At 35.8% G+C, this 15,997-nt stretch overlaps 1 protein-coding gene across 1 annotated transcript; it reads left to right on the top strand.

Moving 5' to 3' along the window:
* Nucleotides 1–990: 990 nt before the first annotated feature.
* eftud2 (elongation factor Tu GTP binding domain containing 2) lies at nucleotides 991–15,082 on the top strand. The gene is made up of 28 exons (XM_039686127.2): nucleotides 991–1,160; nucleotides 2,042–2,154; nucleotides 2,263–2,428; nucleotides 2,513–2,591; nucleotides 2,670–2,745; nucleotides 2,850–2,915; nucleotides 3,375–3,410; nucleotides 3,504–3,594; nucleotides 4,689–4,771; nucleotides 4,967–5,133; nucleotides 5,327–5,451; nucleotides 5,536–5,599; nucleotides 5,681–5,771; nucleotides 5,898–6,033; nucleotides 6,135–6,262; nucleotides 9,085–9,278; nucleotides 10,003–10,114; nucleotides 10,202–10,342; nucleotides 10,537–10,638; nucleotides 10,736–10,818; nucleotides 10,964–11,050; nucleotides 11,414–11,540; nucleotides 11,877–11,964; nucleotides 12,383–12,501; nucleotides 12,734–12,828; nucleotides 12,993–13,146; nucleotides 14,448–14,555; nucleotides 14,641–15,082. The coding sequence occupies exons 2-28, from the start codon at nucleotides 2,053–2,055 to the stop codon at nucleotides 14,734–14,736; spliced, it is 2,916 nt and encodes a 971-aa protein (XP_039542061.2). The 5' UTR covers nucleotides 991–1,160; nucleotides 2,042–2,052; the 3' UTR covers nucleotides 14,737–15,082.
* Nucleotides 15,083–15,997: the final 915 nt, after the last annotated feature.

Raw genomic sequence — 15,997 nt, 5'->3', positions numbered from 1 at the left:
CTCTCTCTCTCTCTCTCTCTCTCTCTCTCTCTCTCTCTCTCTCTCTCTCTCTCTCTCTCTCTCTCTCTCTCTCTCTCTCTCTCTCTCTCTCTCTCTCTCTCTCTCTTCTTCTTTCATATGTCACTGTTAAAGAAATCCTGTTAAATGTGTGATAAACCTGACAGCTATGCCTGAAATTCACCGGGGTGCCATTTTTGTGCCTGTATATTTTACAGTACATCATTAGGCATTTATTAGGCTATGTTAATATCAATTAATTTCAGCAACAACAAAAATCTGGTTTATAAGAGAAAATTTCCTGATAACCACAATAATATTACAGGTAAAGTTAAATAAAATTGGCCTTTTCATAACAAACAAAGAAGTTGAAGTGTCGAAGTTGAAGTGTCATTTGAAATCCCTGTATTAGTAAATAGAACCTGGGTCATAGCTACTTGACATAGTAAATGTGGGACTGAACATATAGAGATACCCGAGTGAAACCCATAAAAGTCCTAAGAAATTCTGTTCACAAATTCATACCAGTGATATGGTGCCATCTTCTGTCAGTAGGTCTTCAGTATTTGACCAGTTGGATAGTCTTGAGGGGAAAGTGTCTTAATTGTGAAGATAATTATGAGGGATATTGCCTATGTTGGTTTGTTTGATTGTTTGTTTTTGTTTTTTGTTTGTTTGTTTGTTTGTTTTTTGTTGTTGTTGTTAGACAAATATTTAGTTGTCTTTTGGCTACTGTTTTTAAAATTATGTCCAATACTATAACTTATTTTGGGATTTGTTGTTATATCAAAATTATGATGTAAATTGAATTAAATTTGTTAATCATATTAATCACATAATATTTCGAAGTATATTTTTGCATAACATTACATTGCACTCTGAATATTCGAATTAATTTCTGTATTTCAACCCATAATTTCAACATGTAAAATAGTTCATGTGGTGATAAAATAAATGTTTCAAAATAGTTGAGTTACGCAACATATTTTTTAGTTGCCTTGTTTTTTAAACGGGCAACGTTTATGGCAACTGCTGATGACGTCACCAACGTACGACGTACGTTGGATTGGGTGAGGACCTCGCGGTGCATGGTTTGGAAACAGTACGAGGATTTCTTTGAAGAAAACAATAAACTCGCCACAGGCATAAATACTCGTATACAGGTAAACACTATTGTACATTGTGCATTTACATGCGATAGACAGAAATGAATGAATAATTAAATGAGCAATCCCCTCATTTGTTTTCTTAGTTTTTGTGCGCGTTCAATTGCGTTAACAGCTTCTTTTAAGGCTGTTCTCAACTTTTTGATATATTGTGACTGTCAGTAAACGTTTTACTATCTTACACATGCAAAATGCATGTTTAATATACACTATTATGACCAAATTCATGTAATGGTTCAGTGTTATTATTCTGCCGTATAATTCTATTTAATTTTATGATGCCTGTAATAAAACCCTAACTGGTTTTAAACCAAACTCACTAAAAAGCATCATTATACTAGAAAAAATAGTAAATACTAGTTACTCCATTTAAAATAGAACATAGATAAAAGCAGTATTGTATTAAAACAAAATAAAACGCAATATTAAACTAAATAAATGAAGATGTATTTAACAAATATTTTTACACTTTTTTTAATTGTTTTTAATTATTTTCTTAATCTAAATTCCAAAATTTTTACTTTTCAAATGTTATTTTATGTTTCTCAAATATGTATTTTGGATCATTTTTAACCCAACAAAAGCTACGGACTGCAGCTTTAATTTTACATGAATAATTTAGCATTTGTCAAGTTTTTTTTCAGTATTTGCATGATGTTAAATGTTTCCAGGGACAGCTCTAGTCAAGGACAAGACACCATTTTTTTTATAATTTTTTTTTTTTTTTTTACATTTTTAAAGGAATAACTGTAACTGCAAGCCTATGAAACAACATACATAGACTTTTTAATATTTAATTTAATATTTGGGCATCTTGAAAGTAGCCACAGGTTTCCTAGATTACAGATCTGTATACATTTGTCATTTTGTCCCATCAGCGCTCGTCAGTATGGAGACGGATCTTTATGATGAGTTCGGAAACTATATAGGACCGGAGCTAGACTCTGATGAAGACGAGGAACTAGATGCAGAGGACCGGGAGGCTGATGAGGTGTGTCTAAACTACATAAAATCCACAAAAATAACTGCTAAAAATGTTTTATGTGCTAGTTGCATGAGACTGTATGGTGTGATATAAAAATAGTTTTTCTTAATACAGGCAGATGAGGAGGATGATGATGAAGACCAGGCTGAGGTTGATGAGGAGGGTGGTGGTATGGAGGTGGTTTTGCATGAGGATAAAAAGTATTATCCCACAGCTGAGGAAGTTTATGGTCCTGAGGTGGAGACCATCGTCCAAGAAGAAGATACACAACCATTGACAGGTAACAGACATGCTGATGGAGTTTATGCACTACATTTACACCCAGTGCAAAATCCAATTTCTCTGATTTGATTTTTCTCTTTAGAGCCCATCATAAAACCCGTAAAGTTGAAGCGGTTTACTCTGATGGAGCAGGAGCTTCCGGCCACAGTCTATGACATGGAGTGAGTTCAGTATTGTTTATTATCTCTCTCTCACCATATGTTTGAATTGCATATTCTTACATGCATGTCTGTCTGCAGGTTTCTTGCTGATTTAATGGACAGCTCAGAACTGATCAGAAATGTCACTTTGTGTGGACACTTACACCATGGCAAGGTAAAATACATTATCATGCATATTAGATAAAAAGTGAAAAATCTAATATTCATTATGACGATTTCATAAATTTTTTTCTAAATGCATTAATTTCCCCATCCCAGACATGCTTCGTGGACTGCCTCATTGAACAGACTCATCCTGAAATCCGCAAGAGAGATGACTCTGATGTAAGTATATAGATAATGAATATAAATGTTTTGGTAACACTTTACAATGTTCATTAGTTAATGTATTAACTAACATGAACTAACCATGAGCAATACATTTGTTACTGCATTTGTTAATCTGTGTTAACGTTAGTTAATAAAAAAAATACAGCTGTTCATTGTTTGATCATATTAGTTCACCATACATTAACTAGTGCATTAACACGATTTTTATAAAGTATTAGTAAATGTTGAAATTAACATTAACAAAGATTAATAAATGCTGTTAAGTGCAGTTCATTATTAGTTAATGCTAACTAATGTAGTTAACTAATGAGCCTTTTTGTAAAGTGTTACCGACCAATGTTTCTTTGCACATGCATACAGAGGCGTCCTGTTTTTAAGATGACATGACATATTTGTTCAGCACTACAGTCACGCAAAGGATATACTAACATATTGATCTTTTATTTTTTGCAGCTACGATACACAGATATCCTCTTCACAGAGCAAGAGGTTAGAAATGACTTTTAATAAGATTACAAGCAAGCATTTATCTTGTGTTCTCGTGGTATTCAGTTTCATTCATCTTTTTGTGTTTCCTCATAGAGGGGAGTTGGCATCAAGAGTGCTCCGGTGACCATGGTGCTACCTGACTCACGGGGCAAATCCTACCTCTTCAACATTATGGACACGCCAGGTACTTCCTGCCTTCTCTCCCTCTTCCCTGTGAAGTAGCTAACATCCACAGGGGTGTAAAGAGTACCTGAAAACCATACTAAAGTAGAGATACCTCACTGTGAAAATGACTACATTACAAGCTACAAATTCCAATTGTCTTAGAGTATCTGATTTTACAATACTTAAGTATTGGGATAAACCATATTACCTACGTCTTCCAAGCCACATATACATATACCGTAAAAATTCATATAATTGCCGAGACCCAAATAGGCGCCTGTCTCTTTTACACGCCTGGTGTGGCTGCAGGTTTGGGTAAATAAAGGCCGGTCTGAAATAGAGGCCGGGTCTGTTTTTTAGTTTCGGGTTGTTAGTTACGTGGAGCGTTTGGAGGTTTTTTAGAGATTAGAGACTCTAGGCCTACAGTACACTCAGTAAACAACATCTCAACACTAAACTATAAAGGCCTGTCTCATATAGACGCCTGTCTCCTTTAAAAAACAAGCCGGTGCAGTTTGGCGATTTGGGAAAATAAAATCCCGGGCTATTATTTGAAGTTTTACGGTACGCTGGTGCCTCTTATTAATTTACATGATCATTAATAATGGGAAATCTGAACCGTTGTCCATCATTTGGTAATTGGTGATAAAAATTCATGTCGCAATGTAAATGTAGGGCTGTACTCTTAAAAATATAATATTTATAATTAAATAGGTCTACATACATTGAAAATGCTATATCTTCTTTATATCAATAGCTAATGTTTTAACTAGATATCTGGATACATGTCTATCTATAAATGTAGGGCTGGGTATCATAACAAAATTTTCGATACCGATACCTTGACTTCGATACCGGTTCTTGAACGATACTTTTTTGGATACCAATTTTATGAAATCCATTTTAGCAATATTACGTTCCCTAAAAACCCTTTTTTTACACTCATTTTGAGGCTGTAAAAATTAAAAAGCACCAATGCTAAAGCTTTATGTTTCCTAATCATTTAACAGCATGTATTCTTTACTTCATTGAGCTCATTGTTTCTGCCTTAACTTAATGCATTGTTTAAATACTGTGCAAAAGGAAGTGACTATATCTTATATGCCTCTACAGGTCATGTGAATTTCTCTGATGAAGTGACATCTGCAGTCAGACTGTCCGACGGCATTGTGCTTTTTATCGATGCTGCCGAGGGAGTGAGTTCACATACCTTACATACGCTTACATGGTTTACTGCTGCTTCAAGACTGTCATTAGTATATCTTTATTGAAATTCAAGAAATAAATCATTGTTTAGGCTTAATGTTATATTGTATTTTTCAAATGAAACTAGCTGTAATGAAACTATTAACTTTTTAGTGTGTTTTAACAGTTTGTTTGCATGTGTTCAGGTGATGCTGAACACTGAGCGACTGATTAAGCACGCAGTGCAGGAGAGGTTGGCCATCACTATCTGTATTAATAAAGTAGATCGTCTGATCGTGGAGCTCAAGCTGCCGCCTACTGATGCCTACTACAAACTTCGCCACATTGTGGATGAGGTCAATGGATTGCTGAGGTACCCTACAATACTTAAAAGAAAACATTTTTGTTGATAAAACATGCTGTTTGAGACCAATCCTAGAACTGTTTGTATTTCACTGGCTCATATTTTAGCTCATAGCTGTTGAGCCTCTTGAGTTTAATTGTTTTAGTGAGTAGATTTGTCTGAAATACTGGAGATTAAATCTCTCCGTTTCTCTCTCTGGCAGCACATACTCCACAGATGAGTCTGTGATTGTGTCTCCCCTGTTGGGAAATGTGTGTTTTGCTTCCTCGCAATACAGCATCTGCTTCACTCTTGGCTCCTTCGCCAAAATCTATTCAGACACCTACGGTGAGGCATACACAAACCAATAGATCAAATGCATACTTTATGCTTTTGTCTGAAAAAAAATTTTTTTTTACTCTTGTTTTACAGGTGATATTAATTACATGGAGTTTTCTAAAAGACTGTGGGGAGACATTTACTTCAACCCTAAAACGTGAGACAAAAGACATTTTGAGTAATGGCAGCATTTGTTTTTTTTTTTTTTTTTTTGTAACTGGTGTTCTGTGCCTATCAGGAGGAAATTCACAAAGAAAGCCCCCAACAGCAACTCTCAGCGCAGCTTTGTTGAGTTTGTGCTGGAGCCCTTGTACAAGATTCTTTCTCAGGTAAGATGTACACTCAAATGTATTCATGCATCTTTAACTTGGGCAATATTTGCACTCATTCAGAAAGATGTAGGCAGTCAAACATGCATGCATATCTTAGGCTCTGCAACTGTGGTTTGTCTGTAGGTGGTGGGGGATGTGGATACGTCTCTGCCTCGTGTCTTGGATGAGCTCGGCATTCATCTGACCAAAGAGGAGTTAAAGCTCAACATCAGACCTCTGCTACGTCTCGTCTGTAATCGCTTCTTTGGAGAGTTTACAGGTGAGTGTCATTGTTTTTTTGTTCTGCTGTGCTTTTGCATTGAAATATAGTTCTTGACTGTGCGGAGTGTGTTCGGTCTATAATGTGTGCAAATTCAACAGGCTTTGTGGACATGTGTGTGCAACACGTACCTTCTCCTCAGGGGGGTGCCAAAGCCAAGATAGAGCATACCTACACAGGGGGACTGGATTCAGACCTCGGAGAGACGATGTCTGAGTGTGACCCTGATGTAAGTGGGATCTACAGAGGTTGATATGTTGATATGAGTGTTTTGATGTTGGGCTTGTAAGAGTTTCCATCCCTTGTGTTTAAGAGAGCAAAGTCATTACGTTAGATACTACTATTCAAAGGTTTGGGCTTGTTATATTGTTATAATGTTTTGTTTTGTTTTTAAATTATGCTCAGCAAGGCCGCATTTATTCGATCAAACATACTGGAAGAACAGTAATATTATTAAAATAAATAATCTTATCCTCTCATCTGGCATCAGATGCTGCCCCCCCAAGGGGCTTTCCTCCTCTACTGTCATAGCAAATGAAAATCTTGGGAAACCTAACCCCGCCCACCTTCTGGTCAATCCATATATGGGTAAAACAGGGTTCCCGCGGGTCCTTAAAAAGTCTTAAAATGTCTTAAATTAGATATTTAAAATTTAAGGCCATTAAAAGTCTTATAAAGTCTTATTTTTAGGTATGAAAGGTCTTAAATTTTAGATGACACTTCGACTCAGTCATATCTTAATGTTTTCCAAATTAAAACCATCTAATTTGCGTACGTATTAATTTTTATCTTTGTGGATTTGCTTGTTCACGTGACAATTCGCGTCACATTCGCGGCAGAATAACGTCCGTCTCCTGCACGCGAGACAGGAGAGGAGGAGAGAAGAAAGTTGGCAAATGTCAGTTAAGTCGTAAGTTAATTCTTTATGTGCGTAGAGGTGTGCGATGTGTATTGTCTATTATGATACTCTATTGTTTTAACGATGGACGAGGCACTGCGAGTGTGAGCTGACATCGCATTTGTCTCTCGTGTTTTCACGGCGTGATGTGTGCAGTTATAGGCATAGACATGTATTTATTATGGTTATAGGTATGTCCCCAAATTTTTGCCTTATATTTATATCATGTTGTTGTTATATTAGAATATCAGAGTGCCGTTTTCCCGTGCACAAGTGTGATATTTATGTTATACAATAGTTAAATTAAAAATAAAGTGACATTTTGAGTTAGTTTTTAGCCATAACATTATCGATTTTGTTTGTTTTCCCTTTATTTCGCCGACTAGAATTTCAAAATGAAACCATAGCAGAGTCTCAATGCAACAGACAGCGATGATTTCTTGAAGGAAATCCGCGTCTTGAACGAGTCATTTTAACGATTCAATCACTTGCTTCTTTCCCGTTTGAACAAATCGGTTGAATGAATGACTCCCTCAACTCGCTTATTAAGACAGCGATTTGCCGCCGCCTACTGGCGGTTTTAGTTTCATATTAAAAGTAAAAAATAAGAAATCATTTCACATTTAAATATTGAATATTGATTTTTTTTTTAAAAAAACCTTATAGCTTGATTTATGCAATTGTAAATGGAGTCTATATATTAATGCCACTTCTAAGGCTGCTTCTGCGTCTACTCTGCACTGCAAAGATGGATTTTTGATTGAATGATTTAATTTGACTGCTAACAGTGGTACTGTATAATTATTGTGTAATGAAATATTATTGTATAAATAAGTATAATTACTGTATATATGTGATGCACGTGATCTAAATAAGTTTAGAAAAAAAAATCTCCATAAATAGGTGAAAATGCCCTGGAAATCAATTTAAGGTGGCAAATATTGCACATTAATTAATAATTTCTGTCACTGCTGTGAACTGACCACTGCATAGAATATGAAAAATATAAATATCTCCGCGAGTCTGCTGTCAACAACAGGCCTAAACCAGCCATGGCACCAGCACAAAAACACAATCAGTAAAATATCAACTAATTATTGTTGATAATAATTAGTTGATATTTTACTGATTTTGTTTTTGTTTTGTGTTTATCAACAAAACGTGAAAATATCGAGATATATTTTTGTCAATATCGCACACCTCTAATGTATGGTATTAATTTTGATTTCTTCAGGTCTTAAAAAGGTCTTAAAAAGCCTTAAATTTTACTTTAAAAAGTGTGCAAGAACCCTGTAAAAGGACGGGCTTTGTGTGAGACTGAGCCCGGCCGGTGGACGTGCCTATTCTGCCAAACAACCTCAGTGATTTGTAAAGTTACAAGATTGGCAGGCTTGGGACCGGCTTTGGCGAACTAATTAATTAAAGGCGAAGTTTTAATCAGAGGCAGAATTTCAGTGTCACGTGATCCTTCAGAAATCATTCTATTATACCAGTTGTGCTCAAGAAGCATTTCTTAAAATGTCAATGTTGTTGAGAACAGTTGTGCCGGTTAACATTTTTTTCCACTTTTCTTCAGGATTATTTGAATTAAAGTTAAAAAGAACAATTAATTTTGAAATAGAAATCTTTTGTAACTTTGTAAACTTCTTTTGTTTTATTTTTAACAATTGAATGCATCCTTGCTGAAAGAAAGTGCTAATTTAAAACAAAAACTGATCTCAAACTTTTGAATGGTAGTAGTGTATGTGAATATAAATTAGTGCAAATTATAAATGGAAATGGATGTGATCTATTGGGGAAGCAACTGTAGCTCTTATATTAGATACATAATAAATAACATGTGGTTTAGACAGAGCACACAGACAAAATGCTGTGGCTGATGCTTTGTAGGAGCGACAACATGTTCTGGAGTAACCAATCATTTTGATGACAGGCTAAGTCGCAAATATTTCAGAATGACCAGTCCAAAATGTTGTATTTTCCTCTCCGAGTCAAGTATTAAGTCACATGACTTTTTGTGATGGCCGTTTCTTGAATTTATCCAGTAAATGTAGTTAACACAAATTACATCTTACTGATTAAAAAGTAAAAATGTATCCACCTCAAGCAAGCCTACAAAAAAAAATCAAGTCAATCTTGTTTTCCTTTCTAAGGGTCCACTGATGTGCCACACCACTAAGATGTTCAGCACAGATGACGGCGTTCAGTTTCACGCGTTTGGTCGAGTCCTGAGTGGAACCCTGCAGGCGGGCCAGCCGGTGAAGGTTCTGGGAGAGAACTACAGCCTCGAGGATGAGGAGGACTCACAGATCTGCACTATTGGACGCCTGTGGATTTCTGTCGCTAGGTGACTGTCACACTTGGGCATTCTGATAAAAAGCTAATTTTTTGCTTGCATCATTATACAGCAGTGATTCTCTATGCTGTTTGACTCCATGTCCACAACAATATTTGAAGCCTCTATGACCTTCCCAGTTGTTAATTATTTAGTATTAAGGATATTTCAAAATATTACTGCTCAATTTCTACCCCTTAAATTATTTTAGAGCTTGGCATAACTAGAAAAATGTATATTCATTCTAAAGTTATTCATTGCAGTTTTATGATTTTATGAATTTACTTGACACATCCAGGTCTAGAAATCGCACTTTAAAAATTAGGCTTTCTCTTATATTCAAGTTTTTCAAGACAAGTTTTTTTTGTTGATGGAGGTGAATTAAATCAAGAAATATCTTGATTTTTAGTTTTGGATTATTTTAAATATTTTAAATAATTTTGGGGCCCCCTTGGATGTTTGCTTAACCCCCCCCCCCGGTTGAGAAACGCTGTTATATGCACTGTAAAAAAAATTTTTTTTTACATATTTTTCAAAGTTCTGATTAAAAACAAAGATTACTGTAACAATGTTTTACAAGAAAATACAATCCGTTTTTTTACATTTAATTCATTGTGTTATCTGCCGTTCATTTGTGAATTTTGCTTCATTATTTAGGAATATTGTTTACTTGATTCAAAGTAAATCCTACACCAATAGTAATGTTTGTAAATGTTGTTTAATGTGTTTATGAAAGGTACCAGATTGAAGTGAATCGTGTTCCTGCTGGTAACTGGGTGCTGATCGAGGGCTGCGACCAGCCGATCGTTAAAACGGCCACAATCACAGAGCCCCGTGGAAATGAAGAGGTGTGAGAGAGAGAGATATCTATTTGAAACTAAGCAGTGATCATTTATGAGGGATTGGATGTTGAATGTGCTTTGTATTGTGAGTAGGCTCAGATCTTCAGGCCATTGAAGTTTAACACTGCGTCAGTGATAAAAATAGCGGTGGAGCCAGTCAATCCCTCAGAACTGCCCAAGATGTTGGATGGACTCAGAAAAGTCAACAAGAGTTATCCTTCTCTTACAACAAAGGTAACACACTTTAGAACAACTCACACTACCAACATTGTTTTAAAGCCATGTTTCTTTCATGTATTAAACCAAACTAGGTGCCACGTGTACTTGAGTGGCAATGAGCAGAGCTACTTGGTAACATTTCAGTTCTTTGTTTAGTGTGCAATGTATTGCAACCGTTTTACTGACTTGTTTTGTATTAATGTGTTCAGGTGGAAGAGTCAGGTGAACATGTAATTCTTGGCACAGGTGAGCTGTACCTGGACTGCGTAATGCATGACCTGCGAAAGATGTACTCTGAGATTGATATCAAGGTGCTTTTTTTGCTCTCATACAATTTTCCTTTTACTCCCATCCCTTCTTGCCCTCTTAACTTCATTTAAATGTGATTTATCTTTGACTTCTCAATAGGTAGCTGACCCTGTGGTGACTTTCTGCGAGACTGTGGTGGAGACATCCTCCCTGAAGTGTTTTGCTGAAACACCCAATAAAAAGTGAGGAACAAACTTTCTGTATCTCAACACCACCTTTTAGAAATCCAGTTTTGTTGAAATATGACCTGTAAAAGTTTTTTGATAGGATAACAAATTGGTTCAGATATGTTTGTCTCATTTGTAATTCTATGTGTGTAATTGGCAGGAATAAGATCACCATGATTGCCGAGCCGTTGGAGAAGGGTCTAGCCGAAGACATTGAGAACGAGGTGGTGCAGATCACATGGAACAGGTAGAATATCATCTCAGAACTATAGAAAATGTATGGGTTATATTTAACACATCTGTCTCTCTTAGCCAAGTAAAAAGTTAATTTGAAAAATTGTATTTGACTATCATACAAACATCATTTTTGTATTGCTCTGCTGTGAACCCCTTGAAGGTTAAATGGTTAGTTCACCCAAAAATGAAAAAATTTTGTCAATAATTACTCTACCTCATGTCTGTTCATCATATAAAGCAGTCATGTCTCTTGAAAAATTTTGAACTAAATTGGATCATATGGATTAGTTTTACGATCTCTTTACCTTTTTGATGTGTCAATGTGTCAGTTGTCCAGCTCCAGAGTTCTCCTTTAACCAACTTCTCCCTATAGGAAAAAGTTGGGAGAGTTTTTCCAGACCAAGTATGACTGGGATTTGCTAGCAGCTCGTTCCATTTGGGCTTTTGGACCTGACACGACTGGGCCCAACATCTTAGTAGACGATACTTTGCCCTCGGAGGTAATTTGCACACCAGCTGACACTAATTGTGTTTGGTGAGGTTCATGTATTTTTCATTGAATCTCATACAATAATTATACTGTATTTGGATTGCAAATTAATGAAATTTAGAATAGATTTAATGTCATGTCGCCGACGACTGTATTGACATTTATCATTTTGGCATGGATGTGTTATTATTTGGTGTTTGTTTTCCTCAGGCAGTTAGAGGGTGTGAAAAATATTGTCGCCCGTGATTGCATGTGACTCCATTTATCTGTTTTTGTGAGGTCAAGCAAGTTGTTCACCGTTGAATGGCTCAATAAATGATCTGTTCTCTTTCTGTGCGTGTTGTAGGTAGATAAAGCTCTCCTCGGCTCAGTGAAGGACAGCATTGTACAGGGCTTCCAGTGGGGCACACGCGAGGGTCCTTTATGTGATGAACGTAAGACATTGCAAAATATTTTATATGAGAGTTCTCAGTGATTTTGAAGGCAAAATGTTAAAATTAAAAAAACACCATGCATGTCAATAAAATGCTCTTGAATGACAAGCAAATATTTAAATGCATATCCACTATATTTAATGAATGGTTGTTTCACAGATATCGGTCAGTACTGGATGTTGCGCATGATCATTGTCCTTGCTTTAATGTTTAGATTAATATTAATCTTTAAAAACACTAATGTAACAACTAGGGATGCTCATAATTAACTCTTTAACCAACAGTAAGAATTTTGTCTGATTAATACGGTTTGAAAGGTAGTTTAAAGTTTTTTTTTCAATGCGTTTTAGCATAAATATATACACACATTTTTTTTATAGTCCATAACAAATGTCTCTTTGTCAATCCTTCCATTCAGCAATCCGCAACGTGAAGTTTAAGATCCTAGATGCTGTGATCGCACAGGAACCGCTGCACAGAGGAGGAGGACAGGTCATCCCTACAGCTCGCAGAGTCGTCTACTCTGCCTTTCTCATGGTAATCTATCCTTTTATAGGTCTGTTTAGTCACCTCTCTTTCTTCCCATCTTCCTCTGTTTCCTTCTCTTCTTAAACATTGTTTCCATTAGTCTTATTGGATGTTTCATTTAATTACGTGATCCATTAACTCGGTTCATTAGTTCAGTAGATTAAGTTGATTATCGTAATTGGTTACTCACTCACCCACCCTTTTTTGTTTTCCTCACTTTGTGATTGGTTGTTTTCTGCAGGCCACGCCCAGGCTGATGGAGCCTTATTACTTTGTGGAGGTTCAGGCTCCTGCTGACTGCGTTTCTGCCGTGTACACGGTCCTGGCACGCAGGAGGTAAAATACACACACAGATTGCAGACATTGCTGACTTGTCAGTAAACACACATTCGCATTAAGCAGATTGTTGCTCAAGGCAGCAAAAGTCAGCAAGTTTCTAATAAAGGCGGTCTCCTTTTAGAATGAGGCTCTGACTGATCTCTTGTCTCTGTGTCCTGTAGAGGTCATGTGACGCAGGATGCCCCAATCCCTGGCTCTCCTCTCTACACCATCAAGGCTTTCATTCCAGCGATTGACTCGTTTGGTTTTGAAACTGATCTCCGCACGCACACGCAGGGCCAGGCCTTTGCGCTCAGTGTGTTCCACCACTGGCAGGTACAATCGCACCCACGTTTTTCCTTCTCTCTCTCTCTCTCTCTCTCTCTCTCTCTCTCTCTTTTGTGTGCGTATGAATGAGTACAAGAAGGATTGTGTGGAACACAAAGCTATGTAAAAAAAATTCTGTAAAAAACACTCCCAACAGTCTTTAGGTTAAAAAAAAAGTTCCATTACTTTAACCAAAATATGTTTTTCAGGTTTAATTTCTTATTCTAATTTATTTATTTAAACATTACTTTTTTAGGGGAAAGTGTGACATGGGCATCCTTTTGCTTTTTATGTTTTTTCTTTCCCATAATGACAATTTTATGGCAATTAGTTAAGCACAGTAATAGGAAAATATACTTTCCTTAATTGCTGAATTATTGTTCCTTTTATTAAAATATGCATTATTAATGTATTATGGGTTTTTTTTGTATTGTTTATTAAAATTGTATTAAAGTATTCTTACGGTGAGAAACTGAAATTTACCAATTGGAAAATAATAAAAGATAAATTCGTTAAAGAAATTTTATTATGACTTTTTGTATGGCAATTAAGCACAGTAATGTGAGAAATATATGAAGAGTTCAGATGCAAAAGCCTCTAAATGCCATTTGAAATTTTCTTCTTTAATGATGATTTTTATCAAACTTGTATATTTAAGTTCAGTAATTTCACTTAAATAACAATATTGCCATTTAAGTGAAATTACTGAACTTAAATATACAAGTTTGATAAAAATTATCATTAAAGAAGAAAATTTCAGATGGCATTTAAAGGCTTTTGCATCTGAACTCTTCATATTTAAATCTATCTTTGATAAATGCATTACTGGAATGAAAATTTGGGAGGAAATGTAGAAATTTTTAAGAAACGATAGTATTTTTTGTACTATACTGTAAGCTCATGTAAAAATTATATTACAGTACTTTGAACCAAGATAATTTAATTAGAACCGCTTTTAAGAACATTGGAAATGACCAAAAATATAGTATTGAGAATTTTTGAAAAATTTCCAAAAAGTAGTCTCAAAAATAGGCTTCATTTTATTTATGCAAATTATGATTTCTTTCCTTTTCAATTTAGGGTAAAATGTGACTTGGACTTGCTTGTATAGGATTTTTCTGTCTGTGTGTGTGAGTTGATGTGCTCTGATGTGTTTGATGTTGAGTAGCAGAAGTTCGAGTCAGCAGCAGCTTATCTCAGACTCCATTTGCCTTTAACACTGTTTCTGTGTGTGTGTGTGTGTGTTTGTCACATGGTATTAGATTTTCACGACTGTCCTGAGTAATTATTGTCTCTTCCCCTCACTCTAGATTGTTCCCGGTGATCCTCTGGATAAGAGCATTGTGATTCGTCCTCTAGAGCCTCAGCCGGCCCCTCATCTAGCCAGAGAGTTTATGATCAAAACCCGCAGGCGCAAAGTGAGATGTGTTTCAATCAACTTGTTTAGTTTGAATATGCATCATATATCATCATATATCAACATCATCTCTCCTCTTCCTCCAGGGTTTGAGTGAGGACGTTAGCATCAGCAAGTTCTTCGATGACCCTATGTTGTTGGAGCTGGCCAAACAAGATGTGGTGCTCAACTACCCGATGTGATGAGACAAATGAACTTAACTTATACATCATTCCCTTTCAGCTTCACTGGACTTGCCCCATTACGAATCCATCCAGTTCTGTATGATGGAATATAAAAACTTCTTTTGCATTTTTTTATATGCAAAGTGCTAGAAACATCAACACTGATTTCTGTTGCTGTTATCCCAGGCTCCCCTAAATTAACCTGTGACCTCCATGTGCATCCTTACAGTCTTGCCCTGTTTATTTTTATATTTGACAAGTGTTTTGTAGTATAAGATGATCCGAGGACAGGCAAGTCTTTTTGGAATGTGTCTGAAATCTTACATCATTTTTTGTAAGTGTGATTAAAAGGATTTGGCCTGTGGATCTGTGTTTCAGTTCATTATGGGTGTATTCTTTATGATATCCATGAAGGTGATACCCATTGTATTCCTCAAGCCTTGCAGACTCTTAGATGTGAAGGAAAAGGGGGTTTGATATGCAGTATGAAAGCATTTGGAGGAGAATTTTCAACACTGGAGATACTTCTGTTCAGTGACCAGAATAAAACTGAAGTACATACAAAGGGCGGGAGATGTACATCTGCATACATACGGGTCAAAACAGATTGGTTTGTGTCTGTGACAATGTCTGTCAGATGCAGAAGCAGAACTGAGGAATGTTGACATGAGTGAAGGCCATTCAACAGAAAGAAGTCTGACATTTAAGTGAATGTCACGGATGTCTTTCTGTATTTCATGATTTCACATGTGAGTTGGTTATTTCCGTTTATATTGAATGAAACTTGGTTCAGGTCTGTATTTAAACTAACCTAAACCAGAAACTGATACGTCTATGAATAATGTTTAAACAGGAAAAGAATGTCGTACAGAATGACTTAAGAGTGAGTAAATTCATTTAATTTTTTTTTGTACTATACCGGTTGCACTACAATATGGTCTCATTTGTGAGCATTAGTTTACACAAACTAACAGTGAGAAATACTTCAAGAAATCAATCTTAGATAATGTTCATTTTAACATTTACTAGTACTTTATTGAAATCAAAATTTGTATCTTTTAATATTATTTATTGGACCTGAGCTAAAATGACTTAATTGACGGTTTTATTTGTATTAAATAACATCAACGAATTTTAATAAATACTGAAACGCATGTATTTCTCATTGGAAGTGCATTAACCATAAAAAAATGGACCAAGTAACGTTATCGCTATCCCTATAAAATGAAAATAAGAAGTATATGAAGTTCAAATGAAAAGTAGACAGTATGTTAATATT

This window comes from Pimephales promelas, chromosome 3 (assembly GCF_988280905.1).
Source record: "Pimephales promelas chromosome 3, fPimPro1.hap1.1, whole genome shotgun sequence".
Taxonomy (NCBI): Eukaryota; Metazoa; Chordata; class Actinopteri; order Cypriniformes; family Leuciscidae; genus Pimephales; species Pimephales promelas.
Note: the sequence above shows the minus strand (reverse complement) of the source record. Positions and strands in the feature narration are given on the sequence as shown.

What these genes read in the sequence shown, in the direction of transcription:
- eftud2 (XM_039686127.2), top strand. Translation starts at nt 2,053, where the DNA reads ATGGAGACGGATCTTTATGATGAGTTCGGAAACTATATAGGACCGGAG. An exon ending in TGTACAAGATTCTTTCTCAG is followed by an intron (nt 5,772 to 5,897) that starts GTAAGATGTACA and finishes GTTTGTCTGTAG; the next exon opens with GTGGTGGGGGATGTGGATAC. An exon ending in GTGTGTTCCACCACTGGCAG is followed by an intron (nt 13,147 to 14,447) that starts GTACAATCGCAC and finishes CCCTCACTCTAG; the next exon opens with ATTGTTCCCGGTGATCCTCT.